The sequence below is a fragment of the Buceros rhinoceros genome, unplaced genomic scaffold, assembly GCF_000710305.1.
Source record: "Buceros rhinoceros silvestris isolate BGI_N320 unplaced genomic scaffold, ASM71030v1 scaffold3053, whole genome shotgun sequence".
NCBI classification, from domain to species: Eukaryota; Metazoa; Chordata; class Aves; order Bucerotiformes; family Bucerotidae; genus Buceros; species Buceros rhinoceros.
The window spans coordinates 9,829-26,200 of NW_010405235.1; the positions used below are offsets into that span (position 1 = coordinate 9,829).

General features: G+C 39.5%; 1 protein-coding gene across 1 annotated transcript in view; it reads left to right on the forward strand.

Moving 5' to 3' along the window:
- Positions 1–349: 349 nt before the first annotated feature.
- LOC104491251 (FERM and PDZ domain-containing protein 4-like) overlaps positions 350–16,372 on the forward strand; it is a gene marked incomplete at its 3' end in the record, with an annotated part of 51,808 nt that continues 35,785 nt past the window's right edge. Inside the window, exon 1 of the mRNA XM_010133638.1 lies at positions 350–460. Coding sequence (XP_010131940.1) covers positions 423–460 — 38 coding nt within the window. The remainder of the gene's footprint in view (positions 461–16,372) is intronic.

Here is a 16,372-nt window from a genome sequence, read left to right on the forward strand (position 1 = left end):
AGGGGTAGTGATGAATGAAAATGCTCCCTGACCCGTGTAGTAAAAACTATTGAAAATTAGTATCGTGGATGTGGGACTGATGGGGTATGACAGATTCACCGGCCAAAGGCTTGAACTCAAAGACTACTAGAAATGACAGTGTATCTTTCCACTGACTGGATAATTATTACAAGTGTAAATAGACCTGCTAACTTTCCTTGCCTGGTTTTGGCTGTGTATTTCACAAATGTGAAAGTATTTGGATGTCACGTGAATTATGTGAAATAAGTAAATTGAAAGAATAAATACAACAGACAAATAATTTTTTCCCCACTTTTTCCCCCTACCCCTCCCAAAATTACAGCCACAGGAACAAGTCTTCAGGCTGGCCACACCCTTCAGGGACCTGGAGCTTGAACCAGGGGACACCTTATGGATGGGAGATGACGGCGAACAGAGATGGAAGAGACTACTTCATCAAGTAAGTGGGCAATGTGAGCTGTGCAGTCTGTAACACAGCACTGCAGCCCTGCTCTGGACTCTGTCTCCTTGGAATCCTAACTCCTGATTCATCCCTACACAGTTAATGTTCATCTGTTTTGATTTATTGCACGGAGATAGCTTTGATTGTACTTTACTGCACCTTGTTTTGGTACTTGGTTATTTCATTTACCCAGGAAAATGCTGATAATATAAGGACCTGGAATGTATCAAGGAATTACAACAAATGTCATTAACAAAAAAAAAAATGCCATGTTTAAAGAATGAGACAAAAGGTCATTTCTGAGTAAGTGTAGCAATTCTCCTCCATCTCTGCTATATGAGTTCTTTTAGTTTGTCTAATATATTCATTATACTGGTAATGAGAAGGTGTATATTTTAATCCCATGCAATAAATAATCTAATTCTTTGATTTCCTGTAGTCCTTTAGCTCTGAATTTAAAGGTTTGCAAAATAAATGTCCATGAGGTGATGTGATCATAAACAACATCGGCTTTTCTTTACCCAGTGAAAACTGTGCATAATTATTATTTAAAACCACTTAAATGGCTTAGATAAAATACTGTTTGCCATTCTAGCAAGTGTACACTTACACGGTTTTGGAACTTTTTCACTACAAAGGGGTGATGGTGGTGAGTTGTTAGAACCATTGTGTGATTTTTGCAGCATTGGTTGTATTCGCTTACCTCCCATTTTTAAGGTTAGTATTTTGATTATGCTCATGTGAAGAGTTGGGGTTTTTATTTATTATTTCATTTTTATGTTATCAGTCTTCTTTTTAGAAACTGCAGGTCCTTAAAAACGTCCTGCATGAGAATGACAATTTTTTTTTTAACACAGAGTAGAAGGGTGAGACTTATTTTAAACTGACTTTACATTAAAAGCCCTTATTAATTCACTCAAGATCCTTCATCTGCAAAACTGGAATTGTATAGCGTAAGAACAACGATCTGCACTACTCTGCTTTCTCTTCCTCCCTGCTTCGCCTGGGGTGTGTGCCTTGGCTTCCTAGGAGCCATTTGCTTTTGGAGCCAAAGCAAGATTTGTAGCAGTGCGGTCTCTTGCAGGCTTTCAAGATGTAGAGCAATTTCAGACCCATCCAAACTGCAGCAAGTTGTCTGGGTTAATGAGGGCTCAAAAGCTGACTTTGAAACGTCATTTTCTTCCTTGAGCAGGTATTTATCATGCTTTGCACGTCTGTAAGACACGTAAGACGTGTGCATCTCTGGACAGTGTGAAGCTGAATGCCCGGCACAATGTAACTGTATTAGCATAGGTTTTCTGCCTGAACTGATTAGGCTTGTCCAGAAGTATAGGGGAGCCTCCAAAGTCCTCTGCTGCTTGTTACTCTGGTTAATGAAGGGATCTGCACACCTTGGGTGTCCGTTTTTTCCGCAGTGTCGGTATGTTCTTGGTGTGACTGAGATTCATTAGAAAAATTAATATCCTGCTTCTGAGGACAGGCACCACATTTGATTCCTCCTCTTTTCTCACTGGTCACATAATGGGATGCTGCACTTATTGTCTAGCTCTAAGCAGCTGTGGCTTATAAAATGCAGTGCATTAGTACTCATTAATTTTGCAATTTGGGAATGTTTTCTAACTCTCAGTAGCTAATGATTGTTTTGTTTATTTTTTTTTTATTGCCTTTTTGTACCTTAAAGTGCCTTATCCCTCTTTAAAATGCAGGAAACTGTATTTAGGAACAAAAATCCCTAACAGGGAGTGCCAAACATGCAGTGCCAAATTACGCCTTAAGTAATGTTAGGCTGATTTTTGTTGTTGTTCTGTTGGGGTTGTGGGTTATTTTCTGTACTCTTATAAGGTGCTTGCTCTCCATTCTCTTTGGGGCCCTGGTCTTTCTTCCATTTTTCTTTCCATTTTTTTCCTTTCCATTTTTCTCTGCAGACTATGTGGGGAAAAAAAATGACTGTTTTAAGGGGTGGAGAGAATGAGACCTCTGCGAAAGCTGTCTGCAGAAGGATTTGGTATTTTCTGCCAGACTTACTTTCTTACCCACTAATAACCTCTGAGCAGTCTTAGATGCTTAGATTGAACAGCGTTACGTATGTACATGTTGTGTAGGTTATAACAGATATTCTTGTATCAAATGTTTTAAAGCAACAGCATTGGCTGTAATACGCACACTAGCCATGTCTCAGAGTAGTAATCCATCTTAGGTGAAATGACAGACCCCTGGGATGCATTAAAAGGCACCATCTTCAGAAACTGAATGGAATCAGGAAACCATTTGGAACCACCTACTGCTGTACTGAATCACCAGCTATCCATGCGTCGCTGGTGAACATCAGCCCAGGTAGCTACTACGATGTGCCTGGGTAGTTACACAACATATATCTTCATTTTAGAAGAATGACCGAAGACTGAATACGCCTAGTGACTCTGCCAGTGATTCCTCTGTGAGGGTATATAGTACCTGTCCTTAGAGTGACTGTTATTTGGCCAAGCGGAAGCCCTCTCTGGCTTTCAAAATGACTACCTATGCAAATACTACATGGAACTACATTAAAGTAAGCAGAATATAATTTTCTTTCCTTCATTTTTCACCCTGGAATTTTAGGACTGAAATATTGAGATGGTTTTTGACAGTTATGTCAATAAAGGCAGGAGAGAGATCAGCGCGATAGCATTTCATGTTGTTTCTGAGGCTTTTTATAGCCATACAGATTAACAAATTGCATCACACTGAAGGAGGAAAAGCAATTCAAATCCTCCATTTAGTTTTGATTAAAGATGTATAAACCAGGTATTATCAGAATGAAATGTGCATGAGTTCTGTACAAGCAAAAAAAAATAATTCATAGCGACATTAACTGCTTTTTAGTTAAATAATCTCCTTAGTGCCATATGTACATATCTGTTCAACTGCAAGCAGACATACTGTAATTTTGAAATTGTGGGAGGAATAGAGAATCCAGGAGAATCTTTTGGTGAAATGAAAAGTAATTACATAGTGTCGGTGCAAATGCTTGAAGGTGTGAATGGGAAGACATGTTTATTCTTTCTGCTGAAGCAAATTTGGCTTCTTTCAAATCTTTGAAAGCCCCTATGGCCTGAGCTAATCAGGGGCAGCTTCCATCGCCCGGCAGCACTCTTGCAAAAGTGCGAGAAGAGCCTTTTATCAAAATGTTTTGAGATGTCGCTCTCAATTCATTATCTCTTCTGTACAGATGACACAACCGGGGTCATTTTGCAAACCTTTAAAATACTTTGTCGTAAGTTTAGGCCATGGTAAATTAATGTTTGAGAATTTCACCCATTCCCTTTTGACTTGCCACTTTTACTTGAAATAGCCTTATGAGATAAGTCATACATTTCAGTATAGGAGACGGCAATTATCTAGTATTCTTCCAGCGTGTTTCTGTACTGCACAGGCTGTATTAAACTGGACCTTCAATGTTAAATAGTTTTCAGTGTATATTGAACCATTTTAAAAGCCTGTTTTCTTTATGTTGATTATAAACACTGTGTAGTATATGATTATGAGAAATTTCCGCAACACTAATTTGAAAACAATCATGTCACTTATTAAAAACGTATTTGGTGTGAATAAAAGGCTTCAGGGAGATAGCATGCAAAACAGGAAGGTTTGGGCTGATTTTGTCTACAAAGGGTTTAGCCTCATGGTATTTCAGCTTGGCTAAGTTGCCATTTCTACAATCTTACTGATTTTCAGACCTGTACATTTTCACCCTTTCACCTTTTCACCTGTCAGTCTTGCTGCTTGTCAGTCCTGAAGCGAAGTTGATAGAGAGAAATAAACTGTCAAAAGCTAATAAAAAATGTATCCTGCAGAGAAAGCCATTAATTTTATGTCCTTTTAGCTCCCCAAGCCAGTCTCTCACATGGTCTGATAGAGTTACAGAATAGTTTAGGAAGGAAGAAACCTCTGAAGGTCAGCTGGTCCAACATTCTTCTTGGAGCATGGCTAATGCCAGGTGATGAGCAGCATTGCTGACACATTGGAATACTTCACTGATGTGGGAACAAGGCTGCAACACACTTGTGTTGGCTTAAGCTCCCCTAAAACTGCACTCTAAGGTGCAAGTTGATGTAGCATTTGCTGCCATGGTAAGTCATATCCTTTTGGTTCCTATTCTTATGTGATCCCTAAAGTAATAGGTACTTTGGTAATTTTGTGGATCTGGCTTCTATCATTCAAGTAAAGACCAGAGCCGGAAATCAGTTTAAATGTCAGGATGTGGAGCCCTTCCTATGTGGACTTAAAGCACAGTGGTCCCAGTAAGGTGTAGATAGTTGTTACATAATTAAAATAAGTTCTTAGAGAGGTCTGTTAGATCACCATGTTGCCATATCCTTATTTGCAAGAGATCCTAATAATCAAGTTTATTTTAACTCTTCTCATTGTCTCGGAGAGGCTAAGGTCTGTGTTACTGATTTGGTTTGCTCCCTGTTTTACTCCAAAGACCCTGACCAGTTATACTTCGTGCACATTAGCTTGCTTTCTGTGCTCCAGTCTGGAACGAATTGAGCAAACAGCTGGGACCCCAGGCATGAAGTAACAGGCAGCATACCCGGAGATCAAAGCCTGCAGCCTTACTGCTTGGCTTGAAACCACAGGTCAATTCCCAGAGAGCACAGCAGAGCTGGGAGAGACCTGTGCATCACAAGTCTTTTCAAATCTTGTTATGTTAGTATGACGCGGTGGCTATAGCAGTTGAAACATGCCACAACGTATTTTGGTAACTTGAGTGCCTGCCATCGTTTTTCACTGGTGCTTTTGTATTTAGTAACACTAAATTCTGCCAGACTTCTTCCAGGTGTATCTGGCAAACCTAATTCACTTTTCCTCTTAAGGTATGTTATCCTGCATATAATATCAGCTCCATTTTTGGCTTGTGAAATCATTACATTTTGTTTGTCCTTGCTTGTCTTAGTAACTATGCTGTTCCTGAAATACGAAATTCTTGAGTGTCAGCTTTTGTCCCACACATGAAACAGAGGTAATGTTTTTGTCTTCTTTGGTAGCTAGTGCAGCTCACAACATCCTGAATTCTCAAAGCATACACAGTACAACATTTCTTTACCATACAAAGTCATGATATTCTTCTGTACTCAAATACTTACCTAAATGTTCTTCAGCAGTCTTCATCTCACCCTTGCAGTACTTGCTCTGCCTAGAAGAAGAAACTCAATCATGTTTCTGAAAGGTGCCTCTATATGTATTGTATGGATCCAGTCTGGCCTGTGTGGTTCGTGCTCTACACCCAGTTCTCATAGCTGGCCAGCTGTGTGGAATGGCAGAACACAATCACTGGTGATATTAATGGCATATAAATCAAGCATCCTGCTTATTAAAGGGCCACTAATTTATACCAGATGCAAAACTGAGGCTCACAGCCTGCTAATCAGTTTACTCCAAAATAAATAAGCACAAAAGAGGATCAGACCATTTAGCTGTTTTGGTTTTTTTTTTTTTTTTACTATTTTAATTTTCCTTGGTATGTCTAGCCCTACCCCAGCATTCTTGCTCGTATGTTCTGCATGCTGTACAAGCCTGTTGGTAGTTTAGTCCTTTCTCAGAATATTTCCCTGGGGTTTACTCTGTTGGAAAGTTCAGAAAACAATCAAAGGATATAAAATACAGTGAAAGCCTTAATTGTTGTTACAGTGTTCTTCATCTTCCTGGGTTTTGAAAAGACTGCTGTTATTTGTACCTTAAGACTACCTTAGTACATAAGGCCTTAAAGAAAGTTTGAAGCCACAGGAGCCACCTTTTGTCCTGTAGGTTTGATGTAATATAGCACTTTACTGAATGCATTACATTTCTTCTTTGCTAAGTACAAGAAACAATGTTGACTAGGTTCACTGGAAGATTTATGTAGCATTTGCAAAAATATGAGCAACACCTCTGCTGCTGCTCCCTCCTCCCTCAACTGGCGTGAGAGCACTTGTGCTTATGCTGGATGTCGAAAAGAGGATTGATTTCCTTCTCTTTCCGATTCAGATTAGGGATGTGGATGGAAGCAGTCTGTATGCCAGGCTGATGCCTCAAACCAAAGGCTAACAGCAGTGTGTCTCTTTGGGCATGTACACTCCCAGGTGAGAGCCAAGGAAACAGACAGTAGAATCATACTTTCTGGCCCACTTATTCCCATGTCCCTAAAAGGGACATCCAATGAGATTGAAAGGCAGGCAATTTAACAATGATAAAAATAGTACAACCTATATAATTAGCAAATATAACTCTCAGCTACAGGTTACAGAAAGCCTAAAATGCTTCATGGGATTCAAATGTACATTTGCAATATATGTTTGTAATGAGACTTCCACCATAAAATTACATAGGATTAAAATAAAATTAAAGCGGATATAAAATCTTATGTTTCAGACAAGCGAGTGAGTCAGCTGCTGACTGCCTAGGGCTAGGACGAAACTTCCTGTATTAATCAGGTTATTCTATAATTATAAGGTTTCTTGCACCTTCCTCTGAAGCGGTACTGAGTGCTGTCAGGGAAAGGATACTGGACCAGGCGGACAACAGGTCTGATTGGTATGGCGATTCCTGTTTTCTTTCTCTCTTTTTTTTTTTTTTAATTCCCTTGTCATTAATACAGACTGTTGATATGAATAGTGTGCTATTAGAGAGAATGCTACTGTGCTGCTTTCAGACTGCATACAAATTTGCTTTCTGTTGCTCGGGTTTGACCTGCTCAAGGACAGGGTTGTATGGTGGAAGGGGGTGCGGGGCTAGAAGAGACGAGCAGCAGCAGGGTTGCATAAACACAAGTGACTGTTTAAAGCAAACCTGAATAATTAGAAAGGAGAAAAAGGAAAATTATATAGTAACCTATTTGTGACAGTGGGCTACTGAGAGACAACTCGGGCACATGGTGAAAAAGAAAGTATTGCTAAATAGTCTCAACCTCCTGAAAACAGAGGATGATTTAACAGTCATCCTTCACAGAGAACTCTTGCTCTAGCCGTGAATATGTCAGGCATAAATATGACAGACAAAATGATGTTAATATCAACTGGGATAAGTTGTTGTTAAAATGGAGGGATTAATAGCAAGAAGATGCTGGTTTGTGGAGTTATTTTATTTTAAGTAGAGCATGGAAAAATTGCGAGTTCATTGCATTGTAAGGCAGCTGTACCTAAGCTAGTTGGTGTGCAGTAACTCAGGAGATAGACGCAGTAACGTGGATTCTTCCCTGTCTCCTGACTTGCCATTTCTGAATCCTCTCTGCACACATGTGCAGCCATCACTTGCTGAACCAAGAGGATTCTTCACACTGGAGACGTGAGGAGAGTTATACAAAAAGGTATGGATGTAGGTGAGACTCCTCAGAGGAGAAGCAGCTTTTTCTCAGTCATTATCCTGGGGTTGCCTGGATGTAACTGTACCTAAGTGGAGTGCAGGGAAGCATGTACTTCAGGCCTCTGTTACAGCACACATTTCTGATCTGTGGTTCTGATTTAGTCTCCAGTGTTTTCTCCAAACCCAAACTGAACGCGGATTCCACAAAATTGAAAGTATTGCATCTTGAAAACAGTTATTCCTGTGTATTTGAAGGTGGATTAGGAAGTGGAATAAAACTTCTGGAGCAGAACCTGTATAGGAAAAAAAATCAAATTATGCTAACCCAAGATCACAATAGGTGGAGGTGAGAAGATGAAATCCTCATTGGAGGATTTGTGTTCAGATTGGAGTTCATGTGCTTCTGGGTAGATGTTTCATATGGCGTAACAGCATCTTATCTGTGCATTACACATAAATGGATCTGCAGAAGCATTGCTTCAGTACATCAAGCTAACCTTTGCAGGAATGTGAAACAAATTTTTCTTGTAAACAGTTTGTGTGAGAATGATAGTCCCGATTGGAGTCTGCTTCTTCAAACATTTCTCTGGTAAAAAAGAGTGTGGACTGTACAGAATCAAGATTGGAAGCATCAAGTTCCAGTTCTGCAAAGCCATGGGGGTGGTTGGAAGAGTGGTAGTGGTTTCTAAGAACCTATGAAACCTTATCTCAGGTCACATGCTCGTATCCCCAGTGGTGCAAACACAGAGGCTCTGCATATCAAATAGAGCCAGGCTAGTTGATATCAAGTCCCCAAAAAGCAAGAGGGTAAAGCAGTTCCTGAAACACCAAAAAGGTAGAATGATTTTGCAGGCTGTACATCAGGGCCTTAGCGGCCACAAGCTTGAAAAAAATATATGAAGTAGTCTGATACCAAGTGATGGAATTGAAACCTTTCACAGTACAGGTTAAATGAAATTTCCGCCAGGCCTTCAGTAATGTGCTAGAGCTAGGTTATAGAGCAGGAAGGGGCCTTAGCGGCCACAAGCTTGGAAAAAATATATAAAGTAGTCTGATACTAGGTGATGGAACTGAAACCTTTCACAGTACAGGCTAAATGAAATTTCCGCCAGGCCTTCAATAATGTGCTAGAGCTAGGTTATAGAGCAGGAAAAAAAAGTATGTGTGGTATCACAATATATTGCTTCTGCTTAAATAGCACAGTTGAAGATCACCGGTTTGTCATAGTTTATGCACAGAATTTAAAACAAGTTATCTAATATGTTTGCTGTGCCAGGAAGTACCATGTAGGTGATGCCTTTCCAGCAGACAGACAGTCATATACTAAGGAACTTCATGCTGAGGTATATAAAAGCTAGCGCTGAAGAAGCTCTCTCATTTTATCTTCTTGGCTTAATTTCTATCAGATTAATATATTTACAGTTTTCCTTAAAGAAAATCAAGTATAAGCCTACTGCAAAAGGTTCTTATCTGGATTGTTATTTTGAACAGTAAGGTAATTTCTTTTAGAAAGACAAGATAATGCTACCAACAGAAGTTTACTGAATCTTAATCCTCATTTAGGTTTTAATTGCCCTTCTTATAGTAAAATACTGATTAATTATGCTCCAACTGCTCTGTTCCCAATTATAATGGTAAAAATCCTCATATTATGTATGTTGTCATATATGCACAAGTTTAAGGTGAAGAAATAGTTTAACTGAACTCAAATTAATCTAGTCACGGACACAATATGACTCACTGCAGTATTTTGAAAACCGTTTATCTAATGTTCACTAGGATCCTGTGCTGTTCCACAGAAAAACTTCAGTTTAAAGTAAACCAATCAAACGGTGTGGTTGTGCAATTAAATATCACCATGGTAACAGGGATTAAGCACACAAGGTAAAGACCTGCTGACAGTGCAGAGATTATTTAAAGTTTCTTACTCTTCCAGCAGTTCTCTTCCAGCCAAAGGAATTTACATTTTCTGGTTTGAACGTTGGGAGATGTAAAATGAGAGAGATTGAGGTACTTGCATGGCATCTTGGGACTTCAGAGAATATTTTCCTGACAGGGGAAGTAATTAGTTGGAATTACAAATAAGAAGTCACGAGATAGATATGAATAAGTGTTTGCTCATGGGATTTATTTAGCATACCATAATTAAAACCTGGAGAGGCATATTATTTAGGATACAAATAGCATGGAAAGGCTTTGCTGTGGTTTAAGAAATTGAACAGAACAGTAACGCCATTTTTGCTTTTATTTTTTAAGTGAACTTTCAAAAGGTGTTTTTTTGCAGCTCTGCTATAAAGTAACATTTCTAATGCATAATATATGTATAAGTTGTAGTGCAGATAGATGCAGTGATATTCAGCGAAGACCTAGGATGACGCTTTAATCACTCCTAATGTATTTCTGCTTGTCTCTGGCTCTATTCCTAGCTTTTTCCTGTGTATTTATGAAAAATACTGGAGATACAAATTTGCTGGCATGCGACGTTTTCAGCTTTTAGTGGCGTGGTTTAGAGTTGGTTTGTTTTTTCTTTTTTTTTTCAGATTTACTTTTGATTTGGTTGGAGGAGAGCTATTCTGATCACAGTGGTATGGTCTGTTACTGCTGCATAAGGCTGAAATATCTGATCTCAGTTGGGAGCCTTAATCTCTACTTTTGGTTTATCAGCAAGTGTTCAAGTGTTACTGGGGGATGTTGTAGCCATGGGCTCTTTGTCCAGGAAATACCTGGTGGTGATTTTGGACTGTGCTCATTTTTCCGTAAGATCAAATTTATGAGGGCATTTTCTGTCCCTCTTTTCTGTCAACCCATGAGCTACCTTCAATGGGCAAATGTCCTGAATCTGTTCATCCTGTATTATGCAGGTTAGGCTCTGTAGCACACCTCTTTTCTGAATATTTGGTCGGTATTTCAAGCTCACAAGATGCAGAGAACAAGCTGTATGCTGTCTACCAGTGCTTATTGGTCTGACGTTGGTCTTGGGATCATGCTATTGTTGTCCGTTGCCCTTGCAGGTTCTTGCCCTTGCAGAGCAGATCTGGTGCTTGGGAAATGTTTTACGAGACTTGGTGGTAGATGGGTCCACAACTGCACTTTTTCTGTGGGAATCAGAATTTGCCAAACCTGTCAGAGTACATTTTGGTGTCTGGTTTTTATTATGGGAGGCTATACAGTCTTCAATGTCTTTCATTCCCTATTCATTTCAAGCATAAGTTGAGGCCTCTGTCTGTTAACACAGGGGTTTTTTAGCTCTGCTCTTATGAAAAGATGTTACTTCAATTTTACTAGTTGTCTGACATCCAGTTTTGTCGGCTTTAAGTGAAAATGTCTTTCCCCACACATTGAGATGCAATTTGTTTTTTCAGGTATTGGAATGAAAAAGCCTTTGTTAAAGATTCATGATAAATACTGCTGTTATAGCCGAAAACCATTGCATCTGGCAAGTTCCTCAAGGAGGAGATGAATACTGAATACGTTTTGTAGGAATGAGTGTAGAAAGTATCTTGTTTCTTCTTTGTCGTACAAAAATGCAAAAGCTCTGTTAAAGTTAGCTGCTGGCATAACCATCCAGCAAATGTAGAAGGAAGAACTAGTGGAATATTGATGAAACATAAGTTAAATCAAAAAGTCATGGGTATATGGGAGAACTTTCTTAAGAAACAGCTTATAGAGGAGACAGTTTCTGAGGAGTGCTGTATTAGATAATGCTGTCCCTGGGTTTGATCAGGAGGAAACAACAGTTTTACCTGGAGTCTGAAGAGGTACCTTATGTTTATCTTCCTGCTTATAATCCCTTTTGTACAGCATTTTCTTTTGGTGCTGTTTTTATTGTTTTTGTTTAATCCAGTTAGTGCCTTGTGCTGGACAGCAGAGACTTGGCAAGAAGCCATACTGGTAAAAGACATTTTGTTTTGGGCCATGAGGGGGCTGATTTTCACAGCTCGTCGTAATGACACTTAGAGATTTTGTTGCATGACTCCAGTTGACAGCGTCCTATTAAAATGCGGTTCCACCATTGTAACAGAGTATTAGGGAATGATGAGCTAATGGTCTACCTTTGAAAAGGAAACCAGAAAAAGATTAGCTCAACATTGGGGTTGCGCACTAAAAAGTCACAGCTTTCCAGTGGGGAATCTTTTTAGTCAAGACATAGCTATAAAAAAGGGCGTGTTTCCTTGCCTTCACACGTGGGCCAGGATCGTGGCTAGGTCTTGAAAGGGACTTTGGTTCCGCAAAGTGTCACATCATGACTAGCCAGAAGTTTCTAAAAGACATTGAATGATGCCTGCTCAGAGGAATCCAAACATCAGTATCCTCAAACTTTGTTTAAAAACAGTCCTGTTAGTTTCCCAACTAGAACTAATTGAAGCAAGCGCAAGCTAACGGGCAGATCATAAGACCAGCTGCTTTCGTGGCATGAGTCTTCAGGAGCAGAGTTCCTGAAGGAAGAACCTATCACCTGAACATAATGTGTAATAGCTGCACAGCTGCCTTTTCAGCCTTGCCTGTGTGACATGCGTCGGCAATTGAGCCCTGTGCCGACAGCCTGGGCACCGTTAGGAACAGTGATAGGACAAGGCTTTCTGCAGAGCTGCTCAGAGTGAGAAGCTTGGTTGGATTGCTTCTTCCTTTTCCATAAGCTGCTGCTTCAGCAAGCTATGCTTGGAGTCAACTGACAGCTGTCAACTGACGGCGCTTCCCTGACATCCCTAGAGAGAAAGGATGTCACTACTCCACATGCTCAGGATCTGGCAGGCTAAACCAAGTTAACCAGGTAGCGCTTAGCTTACTGTTATTTGGTTTTCTGCTCAAATTTAAAGAACTGGCCAGCTGAACCTCCAGAGAAGTATCTGCAAAAAAAAATCGTGGATTTGGTGTTTGGTTTTGGGGTTTTGTTGTTGTTGTTGTTTCTTTGTTTTTATCCTACAGGAGCACATGAACTCTGCCACAAAACCCTGGGATCATTATGTGCTTGGTGATTATATCTTAATTAGCAGATGCTAGATTGGCATTGACTTTCGTCTCATTTTTGATTGCAGTGCTGAAGTGCGGTAAGATTAAGCGAATTTTTCAAGGAGGTATTTAGCACCACCCTCTTCTCCCCAGACCTGTTTCAAAACTTGAGACTTGCATGTGATTTTTTTTTTGCATAATTACCATTCAGTGACGAATTAAAAAGTTAAGCAATTCACATTTTGCCAGGCTAAGTGTTGTGCCATATTTGGAAGTCATAATGATGTTTTCACGTAAATATTAATGACAGAAAAGTGATTTTCTGTAGAGTCTTTGGCTAGATTTACATAGAATACAGCACAAACACTTCTGCATGGAAGGGTTTGCAATGACCATGTAGTGTAATATAGGCATTGCCTCCTGAGCTTTTAAGTCACTTGAACTGCCTGCCATTCTCAGGCTGTCATAAAGCTCAGCATGGACTATCTGAAAATTTATTTGGCTTCTCAAGTAGGCTTTACAACTCATGCTGGTTTCTCTGCTGCAACAGCTAGGCTGCCACTGGCATCTGACTTTGCTACTTTAAAATTACTTCGGTATATCTGTGCAAGACAGCAGGTGTAGGTGGTCTGATGGCTGCATTATAGACAGGCTACCACTCAATAAACCTGAAAATCATTGGTTTTACTGCAGAGCTAAATGTGGATATACGTGAGACTGAGGGGGATTCTCGGAGAAGAAACTCAGCAGGAGAGGAAAGAGAGAGAGGCAGAGAAGGTGTTTCATTCCCTACAAAAGTACCAGTTTCAAGATTCAGCATGATGGCATAGTGTTTTGTGAGAGTATGAGCGAGCTACACATGTATATGTATATTTACACACACATATATATACCTCGTCCATTTGCACAGTGATTCTTGCTGATAACAAGAAAAAAATTGTAAAAAGTTGGTTATATTTTTAAAGATGCCATTCATTATAATCCAGTTTATAAGGTCTCAGATTTTACAGTGATGTGCATGCACCTGAAAACCGGGGGAAAGAGAGATATAATGAGCTGAATAATCACATCAGTAAAGACATTGGGGGAAAAACAACAAATGTGCAAGGAAATGTTAAAAAGACTGACCAACACAGAAAGGCTCTTGAGAAGCAGAAACTAGATGAGTGAACTGAAATTTGCACAAATTCAGCCTGAGTTGCTTCTTAAAAGAAAATGTCTATCCATATAACGGATAAGCAAAGGAGGAATGGAGGATTCTATGTAAGGAATATATATGAATACAGTAAAATGCAAAGATGTGAACGAGGATTAATAAATAATTTTTCCCAATAATCTAGAAGTATGTGTTCAAAATGACTGAGGGGGGGAATCTTGATTTATTAACTGAGTTGCTGAGAAACAGTGTTGTCATTCGGGTACGTCACTGATAAATGCTCCTGTGGAAATAGGAAAGTATTATTAATTGTGGCTAGACGCGTTTGGGGGTGCCGTGTTTAAATTGTAAGAAATGCAGAAAATACTGTTAGGATGATTGTTTAAGGAGAGACTAGAAGACGTAGATTTATCTAATACAGCAAAACTAAGATCAAGAGGGAATAAACACCAAGTAGAAATGAGAAATGTTTTAAACAAAAAAAGTTATTTGTGACAAAGAACTAAAGGGGCTATAAGTTTAGACTGCAAGGGAGAAGACCCTTAAACACTGGAGCAATGGAATTCATTCCCAACCTTTCTGTCATAGCACTGGATTAAATAACCCAAAAATGGATTTACACTGATCACTGGTAAATATTTAAAGGAGGCTATATGATGCGATTTATATCATACAGTGTACAATTATAAGGGACTGGTGATGATGGCAAACCAGATCCCTTCCATTCTTATTTTCCTATGAGTCAAGTGGCACTTTACTTGTTTCATTAGCATGTAGATGATGAAATGGGAGCAACACATTTGCCACGCAGAATTTAATCCACTGCATGCCCTTGGAACCTTTTGCAGAGATTAATGAAATACATTTAATTGTCTGTGTTAGACAGATTACTCAAGGCAATTTAGATTACTACAAAAAAAGTGAAAAAAAGATCAGTGTTTTTAGTAAGTAAGTGTATGGGTAATAGAAGTACTTAAATGGGATGATATTCAGGGAAATGATATGATTTGACCAGACTTTTAGATAACTGTATAAATGCTTGTTTCTAAATGCTGTCACAGAATGATGAATTATAACTCTATTTTTAAAAATGCTTTCATTGAAAGACAGAAGAGAAAATAGTCTTCCTGAAGTGTTTATACAGAGTATAATGTTTTTCTTTTTCTGGAAAATAGATGTTATCGTCAATCTTATCAAAATAAAAAACACGGAGGTGGGCTGCAAATATAAGTTAAATGAATCAGGAGTATTTCTTGCTGGCAGTTTTGAGTTTTATACTGTTGTCTGATAATAACTGGGATGACTTATTAATTTTATCAGGATATGTTGGCTATCCTCTTGTGCCCACCTATATAAAAAAGTAATTGCTAGTATCTGGTAATTTTTTTTTTTAAGTGCGACTTAGGCAATCCCATTGCTCATGTGAACATCTGCCTAACTACAGTAAATATACCAAATTGTGTAAGGGCCGTGACATTTTTGAGTGAGTAGACTTTCAGTGCCAGTGATGTAAAAGACTGTGCTTTGGGAATGTTTGACAGCTCTTCAGAGACTTGAAAAAACAACAATTTGAATTAATTTGTCATGTATATGGCACAAGTTGCCAAAAGCCTCCACAGTCCAGGCATCCCGTGTAGTAATAAATGTTCTTCTGTCTATCGCTACAGGTTATCTTCACACAGGTTGTTGTTTTGGGGCTTTAGTGGTTTTGTTTGTTTGCTTTAGGGACTGGCTCTTATTTTCAAGGTTCGCTATCAGTAGTGTACTTTTCTTGGCAGTTACAGACAACAGGCCCATCAGCAACTTAGGATGTTACAGCGCAGTCCCTACAGTACCAAGGAATAGATGCACTTAGAGCACATTTCAAGGAAGTAGAGATGTGAAGTGGGGTCAAATAAGTGACGGTATTGGAGCAAGATAGCAGGCTACTTATGATCAGCATGTTCTGGTGTGTATTTTACATGCTGCACCAGACCCCTTTTCGAACTGTGCTATTGTTTTCTTTCCATCCTTATCCTAATGTATAGAATACTAACGCTTTTCATGAGTTATGAGGCCTTTCATTCTTATCACATATATTTTATATGTTATTGTTTCAATTAAAGTAGCACAACCGAAATAATGCCAGTCGTGCTAGAGGGTAGGAAGTCTCTACAGAGGGATCTGGACAGGCTGGATCAACAGGCCAAGGCCAGTAGCATGAAGTTCAACGAGGCCAAGTGCTGGGTCCTGCACTTGGGCCACAACAAATCCCTGCAACGTTACAGGCTTGGGGAGGAGTGGCTGGAAAGCTGCACAGCAGAAAAAGACCTGGGGGTGTTGGTCAACAGCTGACTGAATATGAGCCAGCAGTGTGCCCAGGTGGCCAACAGCATCCTGGCTTGTATCTGAAATAGTGTGGCCAGCAGGAGGAGGGAAGTGATTGTCTCCCTGTACTTGGCACTGGTGAGGCCACACCTCAAATACTGTGTCCAGTTTTGGGC